Source organism: Ranitomeya variabilis, chromosome 7 (genome assembly GCF_051348905.1).
Source record: "Ranitomeya variabilis isolate aRanVar5 chromosome 7, aRanVar5.hap1, whole genome shotgun sequence".
Taxonomy (NCBI): domain Eukaryota; kingdom Metazoa; phylum Chordata; class Amphibia; order Anura; family Dendrobatidae; genus Ranitomeya; species Ranitomeya variabilis.
In genome coordinates this window covers 202990174-203003494 of record NC_135238.1, presented here as the reverse complement: position 1 = coordinate 203003494, position 13321 = coordinate 202990174, and the positions used below count along the sequence as shown (strand labels likewise).

At 43.2% G+C, this 13321-nt stretch overlaps 1 protein-coding gene across 5 annotated transcripts in view; it reads left to right on the top strand.

The window, feature by feature from the left end:
* Positions 1 to 13321, top strand: part of RAPGEF4 (Rap guanine nucleotide exchange factor 4) — a 310050-nt gene that overhangs the window by 281903 nt on the left and 14826 nt on the right. For all 5 annotated transcript variants that reach the window (XM_077272682.1, XM_077272680.1, XM_077272681.1 and 2 more), the window contains one exon: positions 738 to 828. In XM_077272682.1, the coding sequence (XP_077128797.1) occupies positions 738 to 828 (91 nt within the window). The remainder of the gene's footprint in view (positions 1 to 737; positions 829 to 13321) is intronic.

Sequence of the window (13321 nt, the reverse complement as noted above, 5' to 3'; positions counted from 1 at the left end):
ATTGTTCCACCTGAGCTGAGGGTCTCTGCAGCTCCTCCAGAGTGACCATGGGCCTCGTGGCTGTTTTTCTAATTAGTGCTCTCCTTGCATGGATGTCAGTTTAGGTGGACAGCCATGTTTACGTAGGTTTGCAGTTGTGCCATACTCCTTCTATTTTGTGGATGACAGTCTGAATAGTGCTCAGTGAAATGTTCAGAGCTTGGGCCATTATTTTATAAATTAACCCTGCTTTATTCTTCGCCACAACTTTATCCCTGACCTGTCTGGTGTGTTCCTTGGTTGTTATGATGCTTTTTGATCCTAATATTCTCAAACAAACCTCTGAGGTCTTCACAGAATAGCTGTAGTTATACAGAGAATAAATTACACACAGGTGGACTCGAGTTACTTATTATGTGATGTCTGGAGACAATTGGTCACTCAGGATTTCCCCTCTTTCTGCTCCACAATGTGGCTTTTTCATTTTTTTGTAATAAATTTTGCTTTTAACTCTTTTCTTTACATTGGTCTCTGTCATTGTTTGACTTAAACAAACTTTGTCCTGTGCTACTTTCCGCCTCAATTTTTTTAAAATAAAATGTCTGTCTATTTTAATATTTTTTTCTTTTATTAGTCATTATTTATTGTATTTCCAGTGCAGCATTTGGAGGACCTCCCCAATGTTGGATTCTGCAAGCTACACATCTTATTTTTGATAAACTTCCAATGTTAAAATTCAGTAACTTTTTTTGTTTCAGTTGCAAGGAGTACAAAAATCTAAACTCATTCTTTGCCATCGTCATGGGGCTGAGTAATGTAGCAGTGAGCCGACTTTCATTAACGTGGGAGGTAAGTACATGTAATCTGTGGCATATTTTGGGGGTTTTTTTTGTGGAGGATGGCATGGAGAAAAAAACAATATTAATTCAAATCTTGTGTTATGAACAAAGATATTTTTAAATGAGTATGTTAAATGGATTAAAAAAATGTGGATAATGTCACTAAAATCATAAGAATCAGTGGCTGAGGGAAAGTTTACGTTGTAACTACATCTCAAAGTTCTAGGCTGAGCAGACCTACACCCTACAGTGCAACACACCAAAACTCTATTCATCGTAGTCTATTTCCAGTAAGGAATTCAGTTTTTCAGTTAGTACATTCCTCACTTTCATGTGTACCTTGATTCCAGTGACATAGAGATTCTGTAGATACCTGTGTGCATTGCTTTTGCTGCAGATAGGTTTAGTTTCTTTTTGTACAGTAGTTTATTAATCGTTCTGATGTTAAAGGGAACCTGTAATAAAGAAAATAGTGTCTGATCTGCAGGTGTTCTACAGCAGGAGAAGCTGGGCAGAATGATATATTGTTTATTGAGCACACATTGTAGACAGCTAAGTGGAGTCCAGTGGGCAGTCCTAATCAGTGATGGACAACCTTTTGTAGGCTTATGCATCACAAACAACCTAGCAGACTCCTTTGCATTAGAATAGCAGGGATCTAATTGAATAAAAGTTAAAGGTATGCTAGAATGTGATAAATTGGCCCCTGTCACATTATTCAAACTGCAGCCTTTCCTAGACACATGTCAGGATGAGCTGCAGTCTGTAAAACACCACTAACAACATGTGTGTAAACTAACAGAAGAGCAGTATAGTAAAAATACACTGCATATGGAACACTGAGGCTTGAGAAAAAAATCCTTCGTGTTCAGTCAGCCTAGAAGAAGATTTACTTCTTCCCATGTCACAGCCCTACTTCAGCTGTTTATTGTGTGTGTTTATGATATTGCTCTTCTGTCAGCTGAGACACACATCTGGAGCTGTGTTTCTTCAGACTGCAACTGATCCTGACACTTCACTAGGACAGGCTGCAGTTTGAATTATGTGACGGGGCCATTTTATTACATTACTGTAAAACCACTTTACACTGAGTCTTCTTTTACAAAACTCAATATGTTATTAAATATACTGCTCACAGGACTGCATTATTAGTGTGACAGGTTTCCTTTTATGTAATGGCTCTTCTAAGACAATTCTATATTAGCATGGTCCAGATCAGTTTGGTGTGGGCCATTTATTTTGGAAATGTCAAAATCTAATTTTTGTGGGCAGACATGTCATGGAAGGACTGGTGGTGGTCCCTAGGTGGTGAATTTTCGTGGACAGTGGCCTCTTTTTGATTGTACTGTAATTTAACTCTTCCTCAGAGGTGTAGCTAGGGTTTTGGTCCAGGGGGGTCGAAGCTTCTGAGTGGGCCCCTAACCAGGTGACCTTGATTACAGCTCGGTGACGCTCCCTAATAGTGGAGGAGAACCCCAGCAGATGACCGTGCTATTACTGAAGATAATCTCTATATAAAGACCAATATGGATATTACCGTCATATGGTCAGTGGTAGATACCAGCCCTACAGAACATAGATCACAGCAGTTATAGATAATGTCTTACCGCTGACGTCCTTTCTGATGGAATCGTTCACTTCTCCCGTCTTTTCCATCTGGCCCAGACCGACATGACAACTTTTTCCAGCAACGACTCACCTGCAGAGAATACAACAAAGACATATTTAACTTCTCATATTCCAGCCATCACCATCTATTCCCAACCTGCACAAACTCCTCATCCTGCTTATATCCCAGTACTGAGCCGCTGCTGCCGTATGTGACCCTATTACTATCTCTGATACCCCAATACTGAGCCGCTGCTGCCGTATGTGTCCCTATTACTCCACCTTATACCCCAATACTGAGCCGCTGCCGTATGTCCCTATTACTGCCCCTGATACCCAATACTGAGCCGCTGCTGCCGTATGTGACCCTATTACTACCTCTGATACCCCAATACTGAGCCGCTGCTGCCGTATGTGTCCCTATTACTCCACCTTATACCCCAATACTGAGCCGCTGCCGTATGTCCCTATTACTGCCCCTGATACCCCAATACTGAGCCGCTGCCGTATGTCCCTATTACTGCACCTGATACCCCAATACTGAGCTGTTGCTGCCGTATGTGTCCCTATTACTGCACCTGATACCCCGATACTGAACCTCTGCTGCCGTATGTGTCCCTATTACTGCACCTGATACCCCAATACTGAGCCGCTGCTGCCGTATGTGTCCCTATTACTGCACCTGAAACCCCAATACTGAGCCGCTGCTGCCGTATGTGTCCCTATTACTGCCCCTGCTGTGTGGTTCTCTGTGCCCTCTAAATTCTAAAGTAACCCTCTATAATATAGTAATGCCGGGTGCAAGTGCCCTAGAAAACAGTGCCCATATTTTGTCCCCTAGAAAGTAATATTGCCCTGTGTGGCCCTTTGATAGCCACAGTAACCTGAGTTCCCCTATAACAATAAGTGCCCACTTTACATTTAATAATGTCCCGAGTCTCCCCCTGTACAGCTCCCCTATACACAGCGTGATGCTCTCTTATACACAGTATACTGACCCCTTAGTAGCCTCCAAACTGTTTGATGGCTCCAACAATGTATAATGACACCCACACTGTAATCTCCATACTGTATGATGGCCCCCTAGATAACCTCCATATACAGTAGCATAATGCACCAAATAGTCCACAATAAAGTATAATGCACTCCCCTTAGGCAGACTCTATAGCATACGGGAGCCCCCATAGGCAGACACTGTAATAAGGCAGCACCCCCATATAGGCAGACCATGTAATAAGGCAGCCCCCATAGTCAGACCCTGTAATAAGGCTGCCCCCATAGTCAGACCTGTAATAAGGCAGCACCCCCATAGTCAGACCCTGTAAAAAGGCAGCCCCTGTAATAAGGCAGCCCCCATAGTCAGACCCTGTAATAAGGCAGCACCCCCATAGTCAGACCCTGTAATGAGGCAGCACCCCTATAGTCAGACCCTGTAATAAGGCAGCACCCCTATAGGCGGACCCTGTAATAAGGCAGCACCCCCATAGGCAGACCCTGTAATAAGGCAGCCCCCATAGGCAGACCCTGTAATAAGGCAGCCCCCATAGTCAGACCCTGTAATAAGGCAGCACCCCCATAGGCAGACCCTGTAATAAGGCAGCACCCCCATAGTCAGGCCCTGTAATAAGGCATCACCCCTATAGGCAGACCCTGTAATAAGGCAGCACCCCTATAGGCAGACCCTGTAATAAGGCAGCACCCCCATAGGCAGACCCTGTAATAAGGCAGCACCCCCATAGTCAGACCCTGTAATAAGGCAGCACCCCTATAGTCAGACCCTGTAATAAGGCAGCACCCCTATAGGCAGACCCTGTAATAAGGCAGCACCCCCATAGGCAGACCCTGTAATAAGGCAGCACCCCTATAGTCTGACCCTTTAATAAGGCAGCACCCCTATAGGCAGACCCTGTAATAAGGCAGCACCCCTATAGGCAGACCCTGTAATAAGGCAGCACCCCTATAGTCAGACCCTGTAATAAGGCAGCACCCCTATAGGCAGACCCTGTAATAAGGCAGTCACCCCCATAGGCAGACCCTGTAATAAGGCGGCAGCACCCATTAAAAAATAAATAAATAAATACTCACCTCTCTTCTTCCTGGTTCCTGCGCTGCTCCCGCTGATCTCCTGACAGTGTGCGCCGGGCAGTGACGTCATCGCGCCCGCTGTCAGTGTCGGTGATGTCAGACGCCGACACTGACAGGGGGATGATGGGAGAAGGAGCGCAGCGCAGCGCTCCTTCTCCCATCAATGCGATCAGCTGTATCTGCTAAATACCGGTACAGCTGATCTTCCGATGACGGCGGGGGGCCCACTGCTGGCACCGGGCCCCCCCCGCCTGCTCAGGGGCCACATAGCGGCAGAGCAGGGAGATCGATTCTCCCTGCTCTACCGCATAAAGTAACTGTATCGGCGCCCTGAGAGCGCCAATACAGTTACAGTAGCGTAGCTCCGGGTGGGCCCCCTCAGAGCACCGGGCCCGGGGCGCCCGCACCCTCTGCCCCCCCGGTAGCTATGCTACTGCAATCTTCCTGGAACATTTATTAGTTCACATCCCAGCCCACATATGTTTGATAGTATCAGTTAATTCCATTTACTTATACCCTATTAGGGAATTTTGCATTATTAGAGAAGTGACCTCAATTCACAATTTTTACCTCTTGACCATAATGAAAACTTAAAAATAGTCTTTCTAAATTTATAGGACCTGTCCTTATTGATTTGAATGGAAATTGTGTAATACTTGATTTTTCCCATGGTGGCACTGGGCGGAAACTGAACCCTAGGCAGGTTTCCTTACAGATTATATCTGATCACTAGGGGTCCCAGTAGGGGGGTCAATTTTTGATCAGCTCATTGTCAAGGGACTATTCTAATAAGAAGGGATTGCCTATAAAGTGATGAACCTCAGAATATTTTAGGAAAAGTCATAGTTTTACTGTGACACTATCTGTCACATTGTAGATTATCAAGTAAAAAAGGCAGCACACTGCAGCGCTAAGACATGCAAACATGAAACATGAAAACTGAACTGCAATACTGCACTAGAAATATGAAAAATGAGAGCGTTTAGCGCATAAAAATGGCCAATTTTATGTGTACCTGATAGCCCCTTTACGGCATCTCTCTTATATCAGGTCCTACGCTTGCCTACCTCGCTGAGAATAAACGTCTCCATGTGAATGGGTACCTGTGAAAAACCTCTTCCTAGACTCATATTCTCTCTCTCTGTGGAGGGGTACTGGACCTGCTGTAATTAAAACACCTGAGGCTAGGAGGCGGAGTGCTCAGTCAGAAGGCTAAATAATATATTTGAAAAAACTGACCGTCACATCCATACATAGACTAAGTGTGAACAGGTGCTGAACCTAGAGTAACCAACTCATATACAGTCAAGTAAAAAAGGCAGCACACTGCAGCGCTAAGACATGCAAACATGAAACATGAAAACTGAACTGCAATACTGCACTAGAAATATGAAAAATGAGAGCGTTTAGCGCATAAAAATGGCCAATTTTATGTGTACCTGATAGCCCCTTTACGGCATCTCTCTTATATCAGGTCCTACGCTTGCCTACCTCGCTGAGAATAAACGTCTCCATGTGAATGGGTACCTGTGAAAAACCTCTTCCTAGACTCATATTCTCTCTCTCTGTGGAGGGGTACTGGACCTGCTGTAATTAAAACACCTGAGGCTAGGAGGCGGAGTGCTCAGTCAGAAGGCTAAATAATATATTTGAAAAAACTGACCGTCACATCCATACATAGACTAAGTGTGAACAGGTGCTGAACCTAGAGTAACCAACTCATATACAGTCAAGTAAAAAAGGCAGCACACTGCAGCGCTAAGACATGCAAACATGAAACATGAAAACTGAACTGCAATACTGCACTAGAAATATGAAAAATGAGAGCGTTTAGCGCATAAAAATGGCCAATTTTATGTGTACCTGATAGCCCCTTTACGGCATCTCTCTTATATCAGGTCCTACGCTTGCCTACCTCGCTGAGAATGAACGTCTCCATGTGAATGGGTACCTGTGAAAAACCTCTTCCTAGACTCATATTCTCTCTCTCTGTGGAGGGGTACTGGACCTGCTGTAATTAAAACACCTGAGGCTAGGAGGCGGAGTGCTCAGTCAGAAGGCTAAATAATATATTTGAAAAAACTGACCGTCACATCCATACATAGACTAAGTGTGAACAGGTGCTGAACCTAGAGTAACCAACTCATATACAGTCAAGTAAAAAAGGCAGCACACTGCAGCGCTAAGACATGCAAACATGAAACATGAAAACTGAACTGCAATACTGCACTAGAAATATGAAAAATGAGAGCGTTTAGCGCATAAAAATGGCCAATTTTATGTGTACCTGATAGCCCCTTTACGGCATCTCTCTTATATCAGGTCCTACGCTTGCCTACCTCGCTGAGAATAAACGTCTCCATGTGAATGGGTACCTGTGAAAAACCTCTTCCTAGACTCATATTCTCTCTCTCTGTGGAGGGGTACTGGACCTGCTGTAATTAAAACACCTGAGGCTAGGAGGCGGAGTGCTCAGTCAGAAGGCTAAATAATACAGCCTCCACAGAGAGAGAGAGTACCCCTCCACAGAGAGAGAGAATATGAGTCTAGGAAGAGGTTTTTCACAGGTACCCATTCACATGGAGACGTTTATTCTCAGCGAGGTAGGCAAGCGTAGGACCTGATATAAGAGAGATGCCGTAAAGGGGCTATCAGGTACACATAAAATTGGCCATTTTTATGCGCTAAACGCTCTCATTTTTCATATTTCTAGTGCAGTATTGCAGTTCAGTTTTCATGTTTCATGTTTGCATGTCTTAGCGCTGCAGTGTGCTGCCTTTTTTACTTGACTGTATATGAGTTGGTTACTCTAGGTTCAGCACCTGTTCACACTTAGTCTATGTATGGATGTGACGGTCAGTTTTTTCAAATATATTATTTAGCCTTCTGACTGAGCACTCCGCCTCCTAGCCTCAGGTGTTTTAATTACAGCAGGTCCAGTACCCCTCCACAGAGAGAGAGAATATGAGTCTAGGAAGAGGTTTTTCACAGGTACCCATTCACATGGAGACGTTTATTCTCAGCGAGGTAGGCAAGCGTAGGACCTGATATAAGAGAGATGCCGTAAAGGGGCTATCAGGTACACATAAAATTGGCCATTTTTATGCGCTAAACGCTCTCATTTTTCATATTTCTAGTGCAGTATTGCAGTTCAGTTTTCATGTTTCATGTTTGCATGTCTTAGCGCTGCAGTGTGCTGCCTTTTTTACTTGACTGTATATGAGTTGGTTACTCTAGGTTCAGCACCTGTTCACACTTAGTCTATGTATGGATGTGACGGTCAGTTTTTTCAAATATATTATTTAGCCTTCTGACTGAGCACTCCGCCTCCTAGCCTCAGGTGTTTTAATTACAGCAGGTCCAGTACCCCTCCACAGAGAGAGAGAATATGAGTCTAGGAAGAGGTTTTTCACAGGTACCCATTCACATGGAGACGTTTATTCTCAGCGAGGTAGGCAAGCGTAGGACCTGATATAAGAGAGATGCCGTAAAGGGGCTATCAGGTACACATAAAATTGGCCATTTTTATGCGCTAAACGCTCTCATTTTTCATATTTCTAGTGCAGTATTGCAGTTCAGTTTTCATGTTTCATGTTTGCATGTCTTAGCGCTGCAGTGTGCTGCCTTTTTTACTTGACTGTATATGAGTTGGTTACTCTAGGTTCAGCACCTGTTCACACTTAGTCTATGTATGGATGTGACGGTCAGTTTTTTCAAATATATTATTTAGCCTTCTGACTGAGCACTCCGCCTCCTAGCCTCAGGTGTTTTAATTACAGCAGGTCCAGTACCCCTCCACAGAGAGAGAGAATATGAGTCTAGGAAGAGGTTTTTCACAGGTACCCATTCACATGGAGACGTTTATTCTCAGCGAGGTAGGCAAGCGTAGGACCTGATATAAGAGAGATGCCGTAAAGGGGCTATCAGGTACACATAAAATTGGCCATTTTTATGCGCTAAACGCTCTCATTTTTCATATTTCTAGTGCAGTATTGCAGTTCAGTTTTCATGTTTCATGTTTGCATGTCTTAGCGCTGCAGTGTGCTGCCTTTTTTACTTGACTGTATATGAGTTGGTTACTCTAGGTTCAGCACCTGTTCACACTTAGTCTATGTATGGATGTGACGGTCAGTTTTTTCAAATATATTATTTAGCCTTCTGACTGAGCACTCCGCCTCCTAGCCTCAGGTGTTCTAATTACAGCAGGTCCAGTACCCCTCCACAGAGAGAGAGAATATGAGTCTAGGAAGAGGTTTTTCACAGGTACCCATTCACATGGAGACGTTTATTCTCAGCGAGGTAGGCAAGCGTAGGACCTGATATAAGAGAGATGCCGTAAAGGGGCTATCAGGTACACATATAATTGGCCATTTTTATGCGCTAAACGCTCTCATTTTTCATATTTCTAGTGCAGTATTGCAGTTCAGTTTTCATGTTTCATGTTTGCATGTCTTAGCGCTGCAGTGTGCTGCCTTTTTTACTTGACTGTATATGAGTTGGTTACTCTAGGTTCAGCACCTGTTCACACTTAGTCTATGTATGGATGTGACGGTCAGTTTTTTCAAATATATTATTTAGCCTTCTGACTGAGCACTCCGCCTCCTAGCCTCAGGTGTTTTAATTACAGCAGGTCCAGTACCCCTCCACAGAGAGAGAGAATATGAGTCTAGGAAGAGGTTTTTCACAGGTACCCATTCACATGGAGACGTTTATTCTCAGCGAGGTAGGCAAGCGTAGGACCTGATATAAGAGAGATGCCGTAAAGGGGCTATCAGGTACACATAAAATTGGCCATTTTTATGCGCTAAACGCTCTCATTTTTCATATTTCTAGTGCAGTATTGCAGTTCAGTTTTCATGTTTCATGTTTGCATGTCTTAGCGCTGCAGTGTGCTGCCTTTTTTACTTGACTGTATATGAGTTGGTTACTCTAGGTTCAGCACCTGTTCACACTTAGTCTATGTATGGATGTGACGGTCAGTTTTTTCAAATATATTATTTAGCCTTCTGACTGAGCACTCCGCCTCCTAGCCTCAGGTGTTTTAATTACAGCAGGTCCAGTACCCCTCCACAGAGAGAGAGAATATGAGTCTAGGAAGAGGTTTTTCACAGGTACCCATTCACATGGAGACGTTTATTCTCAGCGAGGTAGGCAAGCGTAGGACCTGATATAAGAGAGATGCCGTAAAGGGGCTATCAGGTACACATAAAATTGGCCATTTTTATGCGCTAAACGCTCTCATTTTTCATATTTCTAGTGCAGTATTGCAGTTCAGTTTTCATGTTTCATGTTTGCATGTCTTAGCGCTGCAGTGTGCTGCCTTTTTTACTTGACTGTATATGAGTTGGTTACTCTAGGTTCAGCACCTGTTCACACTTAGTCTATGTATGGATGTGACGGTCAGTTTTTTCAAATATATTATTTAGCCTTCTGACTGAGCACTCCGCCTCCTAGCCTCAGGTGTTTTAATTACAGCAGGTCCAGTACCCCTCCACAGAGAGAGAGAATATGAGTCTAGGAAGAGGTTTTTCACAGGTACCCATTCACATGGAGACGTTTATTCTCAGCGAGGTAGGCAAGCGTAGGACCTGATATAAGAGAGATGCCGTAAAGGGGCTATCAGGTACACACAAAATTGGCCATTTTTATGCGCTAAACGCTCTCATTTTTCATATTTCTAGTGCAGTATTGCAGTTCAGTTTTCATGTTTCATGTTTGCATGTCTTAGCGCTGCAGTGTGCTGCCTTTTTTACTTGACTGTATATGAGTTGGTTACTCTAGGTTCAGCACCTGTTCACACTTAGTCTATGTATGGATGTGACGGTCAGTTTTTTCAAATATATTATTTAGCCTTCTGACTGAGCACTCCGCCTCCTAGCCTCAGGTGTTTTAATTACAGCAGGTCCAGTACCCCTCCACAGAGAGAGAGAATATGAGTCTAGGAAGAGGTTTTTCACAGGTACCCATTCACATGGAGACGTTTATTCTCAGCGAGGTAGGCAAGCGTAGGACCTGATATAAGAGAGATGCCGTAAAGGGGCTATCAGGTACACATAAAATTGGCCATTTTTATGCGCTAAACGCTCTCATTTTTCATATTTCTAGTGCAGTATTGCAGTTCAGTTTTCATGTTTCATGTTTGCATGTCTTAGCGCTGCAGTGTGCTGCCTTTTTTACTTGACTGTATATGAGTTGGTTACTCTAGGTTCAGCACCTGTTCACACTTAGTCTATGTATGGATGTGACGGTCAGTTTTTTCAAATATATTATTTAGCCTTCTGACTGAGCACTCCGCCTCCTAGCCTCAGGTGTTTTAATTACAGCAGGTCCAGTACCCCTCCACAGAGAGAGAGAATATGAGTCTAGGAAGAGGTTTTTCACAGGTACCCATTCACATGGAGACGTTCATTCTCAGCGAGGTAGGCAAGCGTAGGACCTGATATAAGAGAGATGCCGTAAAGGGGCTATCAGGTACACATAAAATTGGCCATTTTTATGCGCTAAACGCTCTCATTTTTCATATTTCTAGTGCAGTATTGCAGTTCAGTTTTCATGTTTCATGTTTGCATGTCTTAGCGCTGCAGTGTGCTGCCTTTTTTACTTGACTGTATATGAGTTGGTTACTCTAGGTTCAGCACCTGTTCACACTTAGTCTATGTATGGATGTGACGGTCAGTTTTTTCAAATATATTATTTAGCCTTCTGACTGAGCACTCCGCCTCCTAGCCTCAGGTGTTTTAATTACAGCAGGTCCAGTACCCCTCCACAGAGAGAGAGAATATGAGTCTAGGAAGAGGTTTTTCACAGGTACCCATTCACATGGAGACGTTTATTCTCAGCGAGGTAGGCAAGCGTAGGACCTGATATAAGAGAGATGCCGTAAAGGGGCTATCAGGTACACATAAAATTGGCCATTTTTATGCGCTAAACGCTCTCATTTTTCATATTTCTAGTGCAGTATTGCAGTTCAGTTTTCATGTTTCATGTTTGCATGTCTTAGCGCTGCAGTGTGCTGCCTTTTTTACTTGACTGTATATGAGTTGGTTACTCTAGGTTCAGCACCTGTTCACACTTAGTCTATGTATGGATGTGACGGTCAGTTTTTTCAAATATATTATTTAGCCTTCTGACTGAGCACTCCGCCTCCTAGCCTCAGGTGTTTTAATTACAGCAGGTCCAGTACCCCTCCACAGAGAGAGAGAATATGAGTCTAGGAAGAGGTTTTTCACAGGTACCCATTCACATGGAGACGTTTATTCTCAGCGAGGTAGGCAAGCGTAGGACCTGATATAAGAGAGATGCCGTAAAGGGGCTATCAGGTACACATAAAATTGGCCATTTTTATGCGCTAAACGCTCTCATTTTTCATATTTCTAGTGCAGTATTGCAGTTCAGTTTTCATGTTTCATGTTTGCATGTCTTAGCGCTGCAGTGTGCTGCCTTTTTTACTTGACTGTATATGAGTTGGTTACTCTAGGTTCAGCACCTGTTCACACTTAGTCTATGTATGGATGTGACGGTCAGTTTTTTCAAATATATTATTTAGCCTTCTGACTGAGCACTCCGCCTCCTAGCCTCAGGTGTTTTAATTACAGCAGGTCCAGTACCCCTCCACAGAGAGAGAGAATATGAGTCTAGGAAGAGGTTTTTCACAGGTACCCATTCACATGGAGACGTTTATTCTCAGCGAGGTAGGCAAGCGTAGGACCTGATATAAGAGAGATGCCGTAAAGGGGCTATCAGGTACACATAAAATTGGCCATTTTTATGCGCTAAACGCTCTCATTTTTCATATTTCTAGTGCAGTATTGCAGTTCAGTTTTCATGTTTCATGTTTGCATGTCTTAGCGCTGCAGTGTGCTGCCTTTTTTACTTGACTGTATATGAGTTGGTTACTCTAGGTTCAGCACCTGTTCACACTTAGTCTATGTATGGATGTGACGGTCAGTTTTTTCAAATACATTGTAGATTATGTCAGCACAAATTTTATTCAAAGGTATTAATTTAGTACTAAACTGATCAAGTCAGCACATGCAGTCACCTGCTTATTACCTATGAAGAGAGGTCACAGTACAGCAAAAGTGTTCTCTCTGGACGACGCAGATCCTACTTATTAAATCGAGCGCCTGCTACTTATCAAAGATCATTTTATCTAAAGTCACATTTTCTGTGGATATCCCCATTAATAGATCTAGTTAAACTTTTGCAATAGGCTAAAGTATGTGGAAAATAAGAGAATGAATATCTGCAGTTTTATCTCTTCAGAACTGTGCTTCTTACCGGCAAGAACATCCGGTAGGCTGAACTTAGACACCCCAGCTCTTGATATTCTTCTCATCTGCATGAAAACAGCTTTTATAATTGATTCCTTGCAGAATAATATGAACAGAATTCGATTTGCTTGCCTGTCATTTTTATCTTCCCCCTAGTTCTGAGATGCCATATTTTCCTGGATCTGCTCTCTAATCATTTGCACTAGTTTTCATTCCCCAATTATTGCTGACAATTTAGATGGGAAAATGTTTACGGATCGCACTGATTGTTGCTCATAAGTCATAATGCCAATGTGATTAGTATTTCAATGTTTTCACAGTTGGCTTGTGAATATTACAATGCAATTACCATTGACAGATGCATGCGCATAAAGAATGCTATTTTTTTTTTCTTCTGCACTTGGCAAATCAGAAAATAATAATTGTGTTTTGTTTATGGCACAAGTTAGTTACAGCAACAAGGTTACAAATATCAATATTAACCGCACGCTAACTGCGCCAATTTATCTCGGCTGGGAGGAAGAGTGTTTAAGTCGC